Below are 13175 nucleotides of genomic sequence, written 5' to 3' on the forward strand. Positions count from 1 at the left end.
TGGGTCTGTGTGGACTTCAGACCCCTCAACAAGGTGACCAAAAAGGACCCATACCACCTCCCGTGCATCAATGAGGCCTTGGACACAGTGGTGGGGTCTTCCTGGTTCTCTTCTCTGGACCTATGCAGCGGATACTGGCACGTTCCCTTTGCCCCAGAGGCCAGACCCAAAACTGCATTCATCACCAGCGGGGGCTTGTGGCAGTTCAAGGTCCTCCCCTCTCCTGCATAGCTGCACCCCTATTCCACCTGCTGCAGAAAGGGGAGAGGTTTGTGTGGTCAGAGGAGTGTCAGGCAGCATTCACCACACTGCAGAGCCTCGTGGTGGCCCCAGTCCTTTCCCAGCCTGACCCAACCCTGCCTTTTGTCCTCAACACTGCTGGCATCAGTGTTGAGGACGAAAGGTCGACATCAAGCCAGTACTGGGCCCTGAGGGAGGTGGTGCTCCAGGGGTGCATGGAGCCCCAGGATGTGGTAACTTCGGGGTCAGCCCCCCTAGCACCCCTTACGAAATTTCAACGAAGCAGCCCCAGCAACAGGCAAAATAGAGGAAAAAGGAAGTGATGTTTATCTCCTTCTTGCAATGTCTGAAAACAGCCCAGGCCTGAGGACATCTACATGCCGGTGACAGAAATCCTTTTACTGTGCCGCAGCCCGAAGTGCATGGAGGTGCAAGGGCCCGTTCATCGCTGCTTGCAGTTTTAATTAGGGCCCGAGCACTGACAGTGCGAATGCTTACTGTAATTCAAGGAATTATTAGGGCCCGAGCACCAAACGGTGCGGGGGCCCTCTTGTAATTTAAGCGAGCAAAACCGTAAACCCAACAGTACGCCTAGGTGGTAAATAAACTTGGCTTTACTCATGTAAAAATTGACCCAACTAAATTAGACTCCCCCTAATGTCTCCTCTGTTGCCACTAGTTATACATGATAATAAATGATTAAATAAATGACTACCACATAAATAGTAGAGGTCCAGATATGCTATTTAAGTGAATTTGGTGTGTGTCACATCTTGCATTTTTAATATAAGAAGGGAGTCAGATTTTTTTAGATGTAAAAACTAACAACAAAATATGACCCCCCCTCAGTCTGCCCCCTGTTGCCACCAGTGACTAATAGGTCCAGATATGTCAGCAAAGAGATTTTGGTTTGTGTCGCATTTTGAATCGTTTAATGTGGTCTAAGAGGTGAAACTTGTGAAATGACAGTAAGTGCCGGTTGTATTGGAGAAAAATCTGCGATAAGAGTTATCTCATCCTAGTTTTCCAACAAAACTGTGGAGAAATGACAGAGAGAGAAGATGTTTCGTTTTTGGTAAGAAAAAAACAAGATTAAAGATATTACGAAAAATGTACTGAGTGCAAATAAAAGTCACAGATATCAGGAAATTCAAAATGTCACAAACTGTGCAAACAGAGGATTAAAAAAAACATTACCATCTTCCATTCTGGTGGTGCTCAAGGCATCTATTGTTTGACTACAGGTCTTTAAAATAGTGAATTTATAGATAGTGACCAACAAAAACATTAAAAGACTGTTAAGCATTTGACACTGTGTTTCAGATCCATAGACTGAAACCAAACCATTCATCTGTTGTTTTTCCCACCTATAGCCATAACTTGTATTCAATAGTGTAAGACAAAATTTTTCAGACTTTTTCCAAGATTTCACTATGTTTAACCTCAAGCCTGACCTTAGAGCATCAGTGGCAATGTCTGTGTATGTGCGTGTGTGCGTGCTGAGGAAACTATAACACATGCAATCATAGATTGTACTAATGATCAAGAAAGACAATATATGAGGGAAGAACTTAGGAAGACTGGAGTTCTGGAGCTCAGCATTAAAACTTTAATGAACCTGCCAAGTGGGTGGAGCAGTAGTTTTCTTTGCCTTTATTAGACAGACAGGATTAATGTATAGGATTTAATCTTTGGTCCACAGTCCGAAGCAGAGGGTGGCGGTAATGCACCTAATACGCTGGTTGCCAACCACTGTTATAAACCAAAAAGAAGAAGAAGAAAAAAGTTTTTTCAAACAGAGTGATACATCCTGACGGTCCCGGTGTTTCCTCCGCAGGCTCCACTTCACTCAGCTGCCCGACAGACCCACTGCTTCTTCCCACTTTAACCTGAATAACAAACTGGGGCTGGGTACTCCAGTTGGATCCAAACAGAGCCAGGGCACAACGGATTTGGCAGAAATTGAATATAATATTCATAAGTATGTTTTAATTAGTATATAATCCCATGAAACTAAGAATTGTTGTGTTTTCATTACATTAGAATGAGCCCTTTATATCTGCATAAAGAGCGGGTCCTCTTCTACGCAGTCCGCCATGTTGTACTGCCATGTTTCTACAGTAGCCCAGAATGGACAAATCAAACACTGGCTCTTTGACAGTCACTGTAGGTTCTCCTACATGCTTCGAAGGGGAAGGTGACGGGAGGGGTACTCAGTTAGTTGAAATTTGCAAACTCACCGCTAGATGCCTCTAAATCTTACACACTTGTCCTTTTAATACTTTTCTTTCTGAGCTCCTCTGGCAAAAGACCTGAAAGCTGGGGAAGATGGCCTCTTAAACATAGCCCACAGGAGGCAGCGGAGGCAATGAAATGCAAGAAGGGCAGAAATAATTCTGAACATTCTTAAAAATCCATCTTTTTTTGGCTTTGTAATTATATTTGTTTAAAGCTAATTCCTTATTTTAATTATTTCTCTATTTTGATAGGTTGTTTGTTCTTAGGTATCTTTAGATTTGTTTGATTGCTGTTTGTTTAATTTCCCCCCGTGTCTCTCTTAGCCTATAGCCTACGTGTGTATATTGTATATTGTGTGCCATTTGTAAGGTCAGGTCTGTTCCGTTCATTGCTTTATTGTTTAGTTGACATCACTTTGAGTTTGGGCCCTAATTTTTGGTAGCTACTTTTTCTAGTTCCTAGGTTATATGAGGGTTTATTAGCAACTTTTTCCATTTGTTATCAAATTTTCAATGTTTATATGATAAGAATTTTCTTTTTTATACCTTTGCCCTTGGACCTTTTTGCTTGGTCCATGACACACCTAAAGATAAAGAAACCCATTACAAAGTTATTACAAATACTCATCCTGCAGCTGAACCAGAGATTTAGAATTGAGGCTTTGCTTTGTAATTTTTCTTGAACACCTATTCATGTAACCAATCCCTTCAGTTTTGTGAGGATAGTCACTGCTGTTAATTGTGAAAAATGGACAACCTACCATCTTTAAATGTATGCAACACCATTTTTAATAGATAATCTTAATGCAGGTATATTGTTGAATGTAATTATTCTCATGGGAAAATATCCTATTCATGTATGCAAATGGAGAAAAAGTTTAATAATAATAATGCATTTTATTTATTTATTATATTACAGCGCAGCTACTTCTCACCAATAATGATAAAGTCAAAAAACAGAGAAGATCTCAAAATATATCAGTCGATGTTTCTAATGTAATGGCCTTGTCTTAGTTAACTGCCTTTTGTTTTAATTTTGTTCTTATGTTGTTGTCGTTTTTTTTTTTTAATTCATTATAAAATTGTGACAGTGTATTTCCCCTACTTGTATTGTGAATGTGGTCAATAAAGGCAAGAGAGAAAAATACATGATTCACAGTTTGAGCACTTTTACAACTTGGATATACATGAATCTCTCCTGGTTAAATCAAAAGACAAACAACAAAAGGTGAAGAACGGTGCTAGAAATTTTCAGGTTCTTTAAAAAAAAAGTCGGAGGTAAAAATCTACAGGACAGTGTACGTAACAATTTCGGGTAGAAGATAACTGTGACCCCCAAGGTGCATTTCGGTAAGAAACGGCCAATCACTGAGCTTAAAATGTCGTCACGTTCGCGGAAGCTAAAGATTACATTGTTGAGAAAACAGATTATACGATCTACAGAGTGAATCAATTCACTTTTAATTTCTGAGTCACTACAGTGAATTCAGCAACCATGGCGCCGTGTTTTGTTTACAGCGACGAAGCATTTTAAATTAATTACTGCCCTGATTGACTTTTTAGCCGTTGAAACGACCGATTAGGCTTATGGGTATTGTAGTATTCTTAGCTGTCCGCCATGACAAATCACGATATTTCTATGTTAAGTAATATTGAGGAGATCGTTCAAAGAAAACATTGGAATACTGAACGAGGGAAAAGACTTACGGAACCAGCGTAGTTGAATTTAACAATACACTTGCACTGACATATAACAGGAGCGACCTTGATTCGGAAACTGCGGCTCATATTACTGCAGCGGCGCTGCCTCCCTGCGCTCCAAGCGGCACACCGACAGACGGCTCGGTTAACGGCGCACTAAAGCCGGTGGCATCTTTAATATGACTTGTTTTTACAGGCATGTGTGAGTGCATTTATGTGCCATTCCCTCAGGTTGACATAACATTTGGCCGGTTATCTTGCTTGAGGTGAGTGATTAATTATTGTTTCATAATTGCTTTGTTTAAGAACTAATATTTGGAATCTAAAATAGAATTGTCCACTGTATTGTAGACTACAGCCGCCTGCATTGTCAGGTGCCCTGACTGATGTATAGACTGGTCAGGATTGTGCAGACATGAATGTAGGCTGCCATCCACAGTTACCGTGACACTGTATAGTCTACAGACAAAGATCGATTGAAATGTTTCTGATTGGCTCTGACGGAACTGGTATGAGACATTTATTGTTTTACATGAAATGTTTTCATATGATTGGAATGAAAATGTCCGCTGTAATTAACTGCAGACTTTATTGTTACACCGTCCTGACTGTCGGAGATTCACTTATAATCTAGTCTAGTAGGCTCATACATTGACCAGCATACGGTTCTGAAGCAGTGCACTCTACCAAGGCTATATAACATAGAAAATGAAATGCTCCCATCTTTTTTAAACTATCGCTGCGGATGACCTCCCTTTAGATCATCAGCTTCCATCTTGATGCCCTTGAGCAAGACTTCTTGTGCCGGGTAGTTCCCACTGTGAAGGTGGAGAAGCTTATAAATGTGTAATAGGTTGTTGCTGTATGGGAGAATGGGAGTCCGTGCCTCATTACAAGAAAAAAATTTAGGCTAACTCTTATGGTTGATGAAATGCTGGAAAGTGCAGATTTATACTACATTTAATGGAAACAGTTTCAAAAGACACATGTGAAAGCTACATGATCAGAACACTGGTGTTTTTGTAAATTTTATGAACTTAAGTTTTTATTAGGGTTGTACAGACTTTCATAAAGATAAGGGTTTGCTGAGTATGAACATGTTTTTCTGTCAAACCCATTTTTAATTCAACAAAATGCATCAATGTTTGATGTTGTTGTAACAGTAACATACAACAACTTTGCCTAAATAAAGTATGATCTAATTCACAAAACATTGTAGTTAAAAAAATAACAAAAACTCCATTAAGTCAAGGTCCACTTACTAACCTTTTTCCAGATCTATCAATCTCACAGCCTGTTCAGTTGCCATTGAGATGGCTCAGTTGTCTAAGTGATGACTCACTTAGTTCTATACCTGGGTCAAGTGATGACAACTGAGCTATCTCCATGAACTCCGTCAGCTAGAGAAGCCTGTGGGGAAAGAAAGCTTGGGAAAAGTGAAGCTTGAGTTTAAGAATTCTTTGTCAAACTGTTTTCAAGTCAAGAATGAGGTTCCATGCTCTATTTGTGTTGAGTTTTTCTCTGTTTTTACATCATACTGAGCTTCCTGTTTTATGCTTTTGTCAGCTGTTCTTGCAATACTGTTATTTGTAAATAACAGTATCTTCTTTGGATGTAATTTTGGATATTTAATGCCAATCATTTCAATTAGAAATGGCAACAAAATCTGTGAATGCTTAAATATGGTTCAGGTATTGCTGTGTAAATGTACTACATTTATATAGAACTTTTAACCAAGGGGATTCACAATTTTGCCTCTTACTCACTCATTCACACACACACTCATACACAGATGGCAGCAAGCTACCATGACCATTGAGAGCAACTTGAAGGGGCTTGCAGGGACACTTTGACATATGGACAGGAGGCACCCTGAGATCAAATTGCTTACCCAGCAATTAGTGGGTGACCCGTTCTACCTGCTCTGCTGCAGCACAGCAGGTAGAACGGGTTACTAAGTTACTAACTTAGTATATTCAAGGAAAGATGCTGGTCATTCTTAAATAATAAAATGCAGGATACTACAGGATACTACTATGAGATAGTTTGTGTAGTATGCAATATAGAAACCGATACAACACTATACACAGTACAATTCTATCTCTGTATTTGTACTGATTGTTGTGTGTTTTTCCAGATAGTACGTGTCTTTATTTTTTACCACAGCCAAACCACAGGTCAAAACAACATTTTAAGAGACACTTAAAGGCGCCTTCATATTTTGTATTATATTTCCTGACTCCTCTATTCCAGGACAGAGCGTGACCTTTACATTTCCACACCTGTAGAGAAAACAAAGAAAAAGAGTCAAAGACGAGAGAAAGAAGAGGCTTCCGTGATTCATGTGCCCCTTAGTGTCAGCCACACAAGATGAGTACAGACAGACCCAAACGGAATATCATCAAGAAAAAATATGTAAGTGAAGTTTCTTTCGTCTCTGTGATCTATACACTGGCTGTAAAAACCATGCACCATTTTGACTTTTTTCAAGTTTTATTTTTCACAACATAGAACCACAGTGGATGTTATCAGGATTCTTTAACTATCAAAATCAAAAGAAAAAGTTAAACAAACTTCACTGCTTCCAAGTCAGTATTTAGAAGAGGCATCCTGTGACAGCACACTGTGACAGTGCACTGATGGACGTAATGAGTGTGGAGCAGGCCACCTTATTGATATGCAAACGACTGATTGAGGGTGTGTCTACATCCATTTGGAAATGAGGCTAGTGTGCCCAGTTCCACAGTTACTGAAATTTATAAAACAGAACCATGTGCACACACAGCTGTATAAATCTGATGAAATAAAAAATTGTGTGCTTATTTCTGTCATTGTGTGTTCACACAGTTTTAGTTGTGCATTTCATGCATCTGGCCCTTGATTTTTGTGTGAGCAATTGCATTTGAGCAAATGCTAATGTCAGCTTACTAACATGTGCACAATGACAATATTAACATGCTGATGTTTAGCAGGTAATGTTTACCATGGTCATCATCTTAGTTTAGCATTTTAGCACACCAGCATTTGCTAAAGAGTGCGTAAAACAAACAAATCTGAAGTTGTACTGTGAACTAATGATATATCAATATTTGGCCACAAACCAAATATTTGGACAAATTGAAATTTTGACCAAATGGTGACCATAGATGAAAAGTCAGAAAATCATCAAATCCATTGCAACTCATCCTCTGGGGACCATGAATGTTTGTTGTTGGGGCATTTCAGTCTGGACCAAAGTGGTAGACCGAAATTACCTAGAGCCCTGTTGCTAGTGTGGCCACAAATACACTTGTCAGTGCTCTCCGGTGGACAAACTATGTAATGGAGACTTGGTTTCCAAATTACCTCAAACATATATTTGAAATCACTCCTCATCATATACACCAGTGTACACTGATACTGAATAAGTTCAAATTGGCCGATAATATCAGCAGAGGTATTGGTTGCCCTCCACTGCAAGATATTCCCTGATCCGGGTTCCTCTGAATCTTTATGAATATACTTGCTGCTAGCTCATATCATAAGCCACAACCTTGTTCCATAGGCCTCACTATGTTGTAAATAAACCAGACTGACCACATCTAAAGTCAAAGGTGTTTTCTACCCGTTCTGAATGTCCACACTTGAAGGTGAGATGAAAAGCCTGCTGTCACAGCATCCTCCTGGCTGTATTCTGCTGCTTCCCTGATCTCTCTCCTTGCGTGCCTTTGTAGTCTCAATGCAGTGAAATGTACAAATGGACAGTCTGTCCTTAAAGACATTCATGGTGTTGCACTTAGTTGTTTACAGTAATGGTGACAGAAGTAGTTGTATGAAGAATTAAAAAAAAGAACTTGTGTGACAAAGTAGATGAGAACACACCATTTGTCCCATTTACACCTTTACGGATTTCAAACCATGTTTGTCATTTGTTTGTTAAGACAGTGTACCATCTAAATCTGTAGCATTGCAAGCACAAATTATCCAGGGACATTTAGGCTTAGCAATATGCATTGTTACAGTTACATCAACATTTCCGGTTAAATCAAAACTAATACCCATATTTAAGTTCAGTAATTAGTGATACAGTCAACCTTTCAAAATGCCTTGTTTCATCCGGTCTAAAATCACCATGTGAACCAATCATGTGAACCACAGCTCTGTAACAACCTGAGTTCTGGTGGGAGACAACCCCGCAAATCCTGCAAAAATGATACCACTTATTGCATGTTTTTATACCAAAACAAACATGGAAGCAACCAGCTATTTGTATTAATACATCCATAGTTTATATGCAGTACAGTTTGTGCTGAAAAGGCACAAAAAAGGCATAAGGAAAGAAAGAGAAAAAAGAAGAAAAAGGGGCAGAGTTTGGGGGAGATCATGGATAGAGAGGTGTGGGTAATGTACTGTAGAGCATACAAAGGGAACTGGAGGTGAGTGAATGTAGTTAAACAAAGCCAACCTCAAGTTCTGGTCAGCTGTGTAGCTGTTTCATTTGTAGAGACATTATTTCAGTGGCATTGTTAGGGCCTATCATTTGAGGCTTCACCTCCGAATATTTTCATCCTAGCCCCAAATATATTTGGTCCTGGTATTTTCATATAACAGAGCGTCAAATCTGTGTAGGAATTTGTGCACTCAAATATCTTTATGATGTTATGGGGGGAATTATGAATTATTATTGTGCACAACTCCAACATGAAATTATTCGTCCAGTGACATTACTCATATTAGAGTATGTGTAATAATAGGGAAATAGTCCTCCTTGTTGGACACACAAGAGAGGTCAATTATAATTATGATTGTTATTCATCTTAATTATGATTTTGCAAGGGTATAGGTCTTTTAAGGTTAAGTGACTGAGATGCAAGCACAAGAAAACACAAACAAGTTCACTCTAGTTACACGCACATTTATTACTAATACTACAGCTAAACACTACAACATTTTACAAACAAGACATAAGAGGGAAAGGGAAACTGGTACACAAGGCTATGGCAAGTGAAAGTTCGAAATGCCTGATGCAGAGTTATGTATTGTGTAGTTGGTATGAGAAACCTGATAAACTGATGAGATGACTGTTACCTGAGAAGCAGCAAGTCAAATCAACGGTACCACAGCCTAGTTCAGAATTGCCAGTTGAAATTACAAATCATGAAAGCACCAGGGTTTAAGCAAGTTGATGGAGGTTTTGTACGAGTAGTTGCTTGCTCCCTGGGGTAGCTTCTTGTTGAGAATGGAGTCCGTTGTGCTGGGGTGAGGAGCTGGAGTCTGGATCGGGTAGTGATGAGTGAGTCGGCCGGTCCGGACTTGAAAAGTTCCCATTGGGACAGAGCTCCTTGTTTATGCTCTCATGCTCTCCTAGGCTTGACCCTCAACTCATGACTCCAGATTCAGGAGATGCTCTGAGTCACATGAGTCGCAAGAAGAACCAGCAACCAGCATCAAGCAGCCTTTAAGAGCAGCCTAAGAATAGCTGCCTAAAAAGGCTTAAAAATATCAGCTTAAAACAGCAAAACAGCAGCCAACAGCTCAAAAACAGCAAAAAGGGCCAAGAGTCTCAGATAAGACACTGTTTTTAAGTTTCAGTCTGACCAGAAGGTGCATCCTAACCAATCCTAGGGGTTGCAGAGTTCTGGGGAAGCAAAGTCAGTCCCCCCCTGTCCAAAGACAGGCAGGTACAGGTCCTGAATGTGGTTAATCCATTAAATAAAGCATTTACAATTTAACAATTGCATGATTCCTAATTTTGCAATCTGGATAGTAGCTTTAGCATTCTGACAATGAAACAAGCAGAATGGTACTAAACATGGTAGGGTTATCATGGATGATGAGATTATGTTACATTTCTTGGCTTAAAGGCAATGTAATAAAAGTCAAACTAAAGTATGTAACAACACATACTATGATATACACACACATACTAAGATACAACAACAATTATCCTTACACAAGATCTAAAACTACACCTAAAACTACATTTGTAAGTCCATGGGGTTTACAGCCCTTTATTCTTCTTGATCTGACTGCAAACGGCAGGGGTCCATGTCATTTGAGGGTGTGTGTGTGTGTGTGTGTGTGTGTGTGTGCGTGTGTTTGTGTGTGTGCGAATAGGCATGGCATATAGTGCAGCATGTCTTGTGCCTTATGCTGGTTTGCCCAGTGATCAGTTCTTGGGTTGGTCACTCAAGTCCTGAAAACCAAAATCCACAGTGGGATCAAACCTGGTGCCAGCTCGTCTCTGTGTGTGACTGGCCCTTAGGTGGGGGTCGTTTATCCAAATGGTACTATCAATTCACACTGTGGTGTGAATTGGTCTTCCTATCTTGCTGGCTCTTTTAGCTTGAAGGATCAAAGGTGGTTTGGGTCAGTGGTCTGGTTTGGTGACCATGCAGGAGATGGGGTGTTCCTTACTTTATGGGCCAGCATTCCTTGGGTGTTGAAGAAAGAGCTGGTCTGTTGTTTGAGGCTTGTGCTGTCTGCCTTTGGAACATGCAGGGACTTCATCCTACATCTGCGTCGGTGGGATGGCGAATAATATAGCCCTGCACATGACAACGTACATGCAGTCAGGCAGGAAAGTTACAGTGAGCTGCTGTCTCCAGTGTCCAAGTTTTCTCCACATTTCAGCTCTGAGAAAGTAACAGAAGTGCACAGAGGTCTCCAAAATCACAAATCAACTTGAGCTTTGCCTCTTTTACTTCTCTGTGGTATTTCTTATCTAGTCTATTGAAATGTCAGTCAAAATACAACTATTAATGTGATTCAGACAGGTCTGTAATAGGTTCGATTAATGTCTGAATTTTACTTCACATGTCACTGAATATAATCAGTATGAATCCTGAACTCCACCACAGCTGTTGGGGCATTTTTTTAAGTAGCTAAAAGTCTAAACTCTGTCTCCTCTGCAGATTTTCCTCTGTCCTGTCAAGTTTTTTATCGTAGTTTTCAGTTTGCTGCTTAACTACAATTTTTCTCAATATTTGCTGTAGTCGCATTACTGCACACATGGATGTGTTTCTGTAAACTGAACCCAGCCTTAAATCCTTGAAAGAAATACCTTTTATTGTACCATAAGTTTGTTGCCTGATTGGACAGATAGGTCTATCATTATACTGACAGACAGGAAGTGGTATTATTGTGTTTTGGGACTTGATGGTTGGTTCTTCACGAAGGTGAACTTTTTTACTCCATAGAGTAAAAAAATAATGTTTTCTCTCTCAGGTCTACATCAAGTTGTATCAATTCCTGGACACATTTGCTGTAGCCCCAGATCTTTTCAAAACCTGAAAACGCCCCTGCATTCAATCATTCTTTTTACAGCTCAAGCAGCTTTTCCTCCATTTTCAGTTTTCCAGTGCTCTCTCACACTACAAACCTTTTTGGTCGCCATCCCCGAATCCCCCACCGTCTTTTATTTATTAACCATACATCTCCCTCATGTTGACAAAAAAGTGATGTCCTCAGTCACAAATATCACACATGTTGATTTTTTTTTTTTTTATGAGAACGACTGGCAGCAACTGGATCTAATGACTTCAGACTAGAATCTATACATACTATATCACTTCACTCACTCTGATTTTATCTGCCCACTGTCAACAGTGATTGACCCAGATTAGTACTGATCCGGTCCAACTCCGTCAGCTCAGTCGCCACACCAAAATCATATGCATAATCAGCCCACCTTTCGTTCTTGTGTGTCTCTGCCTTAAGGGAGGAACTGACACAACCCTGCCTAGACTGATTGTTTAGAAGATCCAGGGGCCCATTAAGGGAGTTGTTTTTGTAAGTCAAGGGGGGAGGAGGATGTCCTTGTAGCTGTGTGGACATTATGTTACCTTAAAGTGGCTGCAATCAATATTTTTATTAGGGGTCAACCAATATTTTTTTTCAGGGCCGATACCAATTATTAGTAATTAAGGAGCTTGATGTATATTAAAAACGATTTGTAATAACATGATAAATGCATGACTGTGCTTCATTTATTACAGAAAAACAGCTTTGGAAGGGCTTTAGTTGGTTTAGATTATTTAAATGCAGTGGAGGAAAATAACGTACATTTACTCAAGTACTTTACTTAAGTACAATTTTACGGTACTTGTACTTTACGGCATTATTAGGGCCCGTGCACCGAACGGTGCAAAGGCCCTCTTGTAATTGAGGCAATTATTATTCTCTATTATTATTATTTTTCTTCCAAAACGCATTTTTGAGGGCCTAAACGTGCAAGAAAAGTTGTTAAACTTTGTATATACATCAGAAGTGGTGAAAAATTTGATATTTTATAGGTCCAACATGGACATGGGCGTTGCAAAATGGCTCAGTAGTGCCCCCTATAAAATTAAGAAAATTGATACGGATTGTCGTAGAAGAATGAAATTTGGTATGCAAATGTATTATGACCAGAGGCACCTAAAAGTCTCTTGGAGTCATACCCTAAGTCCAACAGGAAGTTTGCCATTTTGGATCAAAGTTGCAATTTTGACACTGATTTTGCCATTTACAGCCCGCATACATTAACAACCTCCCTCAGAAACTTCAAATTCAGTCAGTATCATCTACAGTCCTTGGAGATGAAACGTTATTAAAACGGTGAGTTTTTGACATTCCCAGGGGGGTGTGGCTGGCCGTTGAATTTCAATCCTTTGCCATGAAAATTGAAATGTCCATAACTCCGGCATACATGATCCTATGAGACCCAAACCTTTTGTGCTTGAAAAGAGTCCTGCCCTGAACAGATCCATGTGTCAATAATGGATCTGAGTCATAGCACCACCTACTGACAACAGGAAGTCATGTTTTACACTTTGACACCCTGTGGGTAGCACAGTGATTGGATCCACCTCAAATTTACTTACAATAACCTCAAGACCTTGGAGATTGTATATTCTGAAGTTGGTGACTCTCTGTCGAAAGGTGTTCCATGCCATGACGACGCGGCAAATTTCAATGTCTTGCCATGAAATTTCAAAGCCTTATAACTTGACTCAACATGTTCTGATCTTTTCCAAA

At 39.8% G+C, this 13175-nt stretch overlaps 1 protein-coding gene across 7 annotated transcripts in view; it reads left to right on the plus strand.

The window, feature by feature from the left end:
- Window positions 1–3883: 3883 nt before the first annotated feature.
- LOC137192020 (uncharacterized) overlaps window positions 3884–13175 on the plus strand; it is a 42983-nt gene continuing 33691 nt past the window's right edge. For 6 of the 7 annotated variants that reach the window (XM_067602581.1, XM_067602583.1, XM_067602584.1 and 3 more), the window contains exons 1-2: window positions 3884–4444; window positions 6432–6593. Coding sequence is in view for 3 of the 7 variants with exons in the window: in XM_067602577.1 (XP_067458678.1) it covers window positions 6549–6593 (45 nt within the window). In the remaining 4 variants the exon portion in view is untranslated. The remainder of the gene's footprint in view (window positions 4445–6431; window positions 6594–13175) is intronic. The other variant, XM_067602578.1, reaches the window with a different exon arrangement.

This window comes from Thunnus thynnus, chromosome 10 (assembly GCF_963924715.1).
Source record: "Thunnus thynnus chromosome 10, fThuThy2.1, whole genome shotgun sequence".
Lineage (NCBI taxonomy): Eukaryota > Metazoa > Chordata > Actinopteri > Scombriformes > Scombridae > Thunnus > Thunnus thynnus.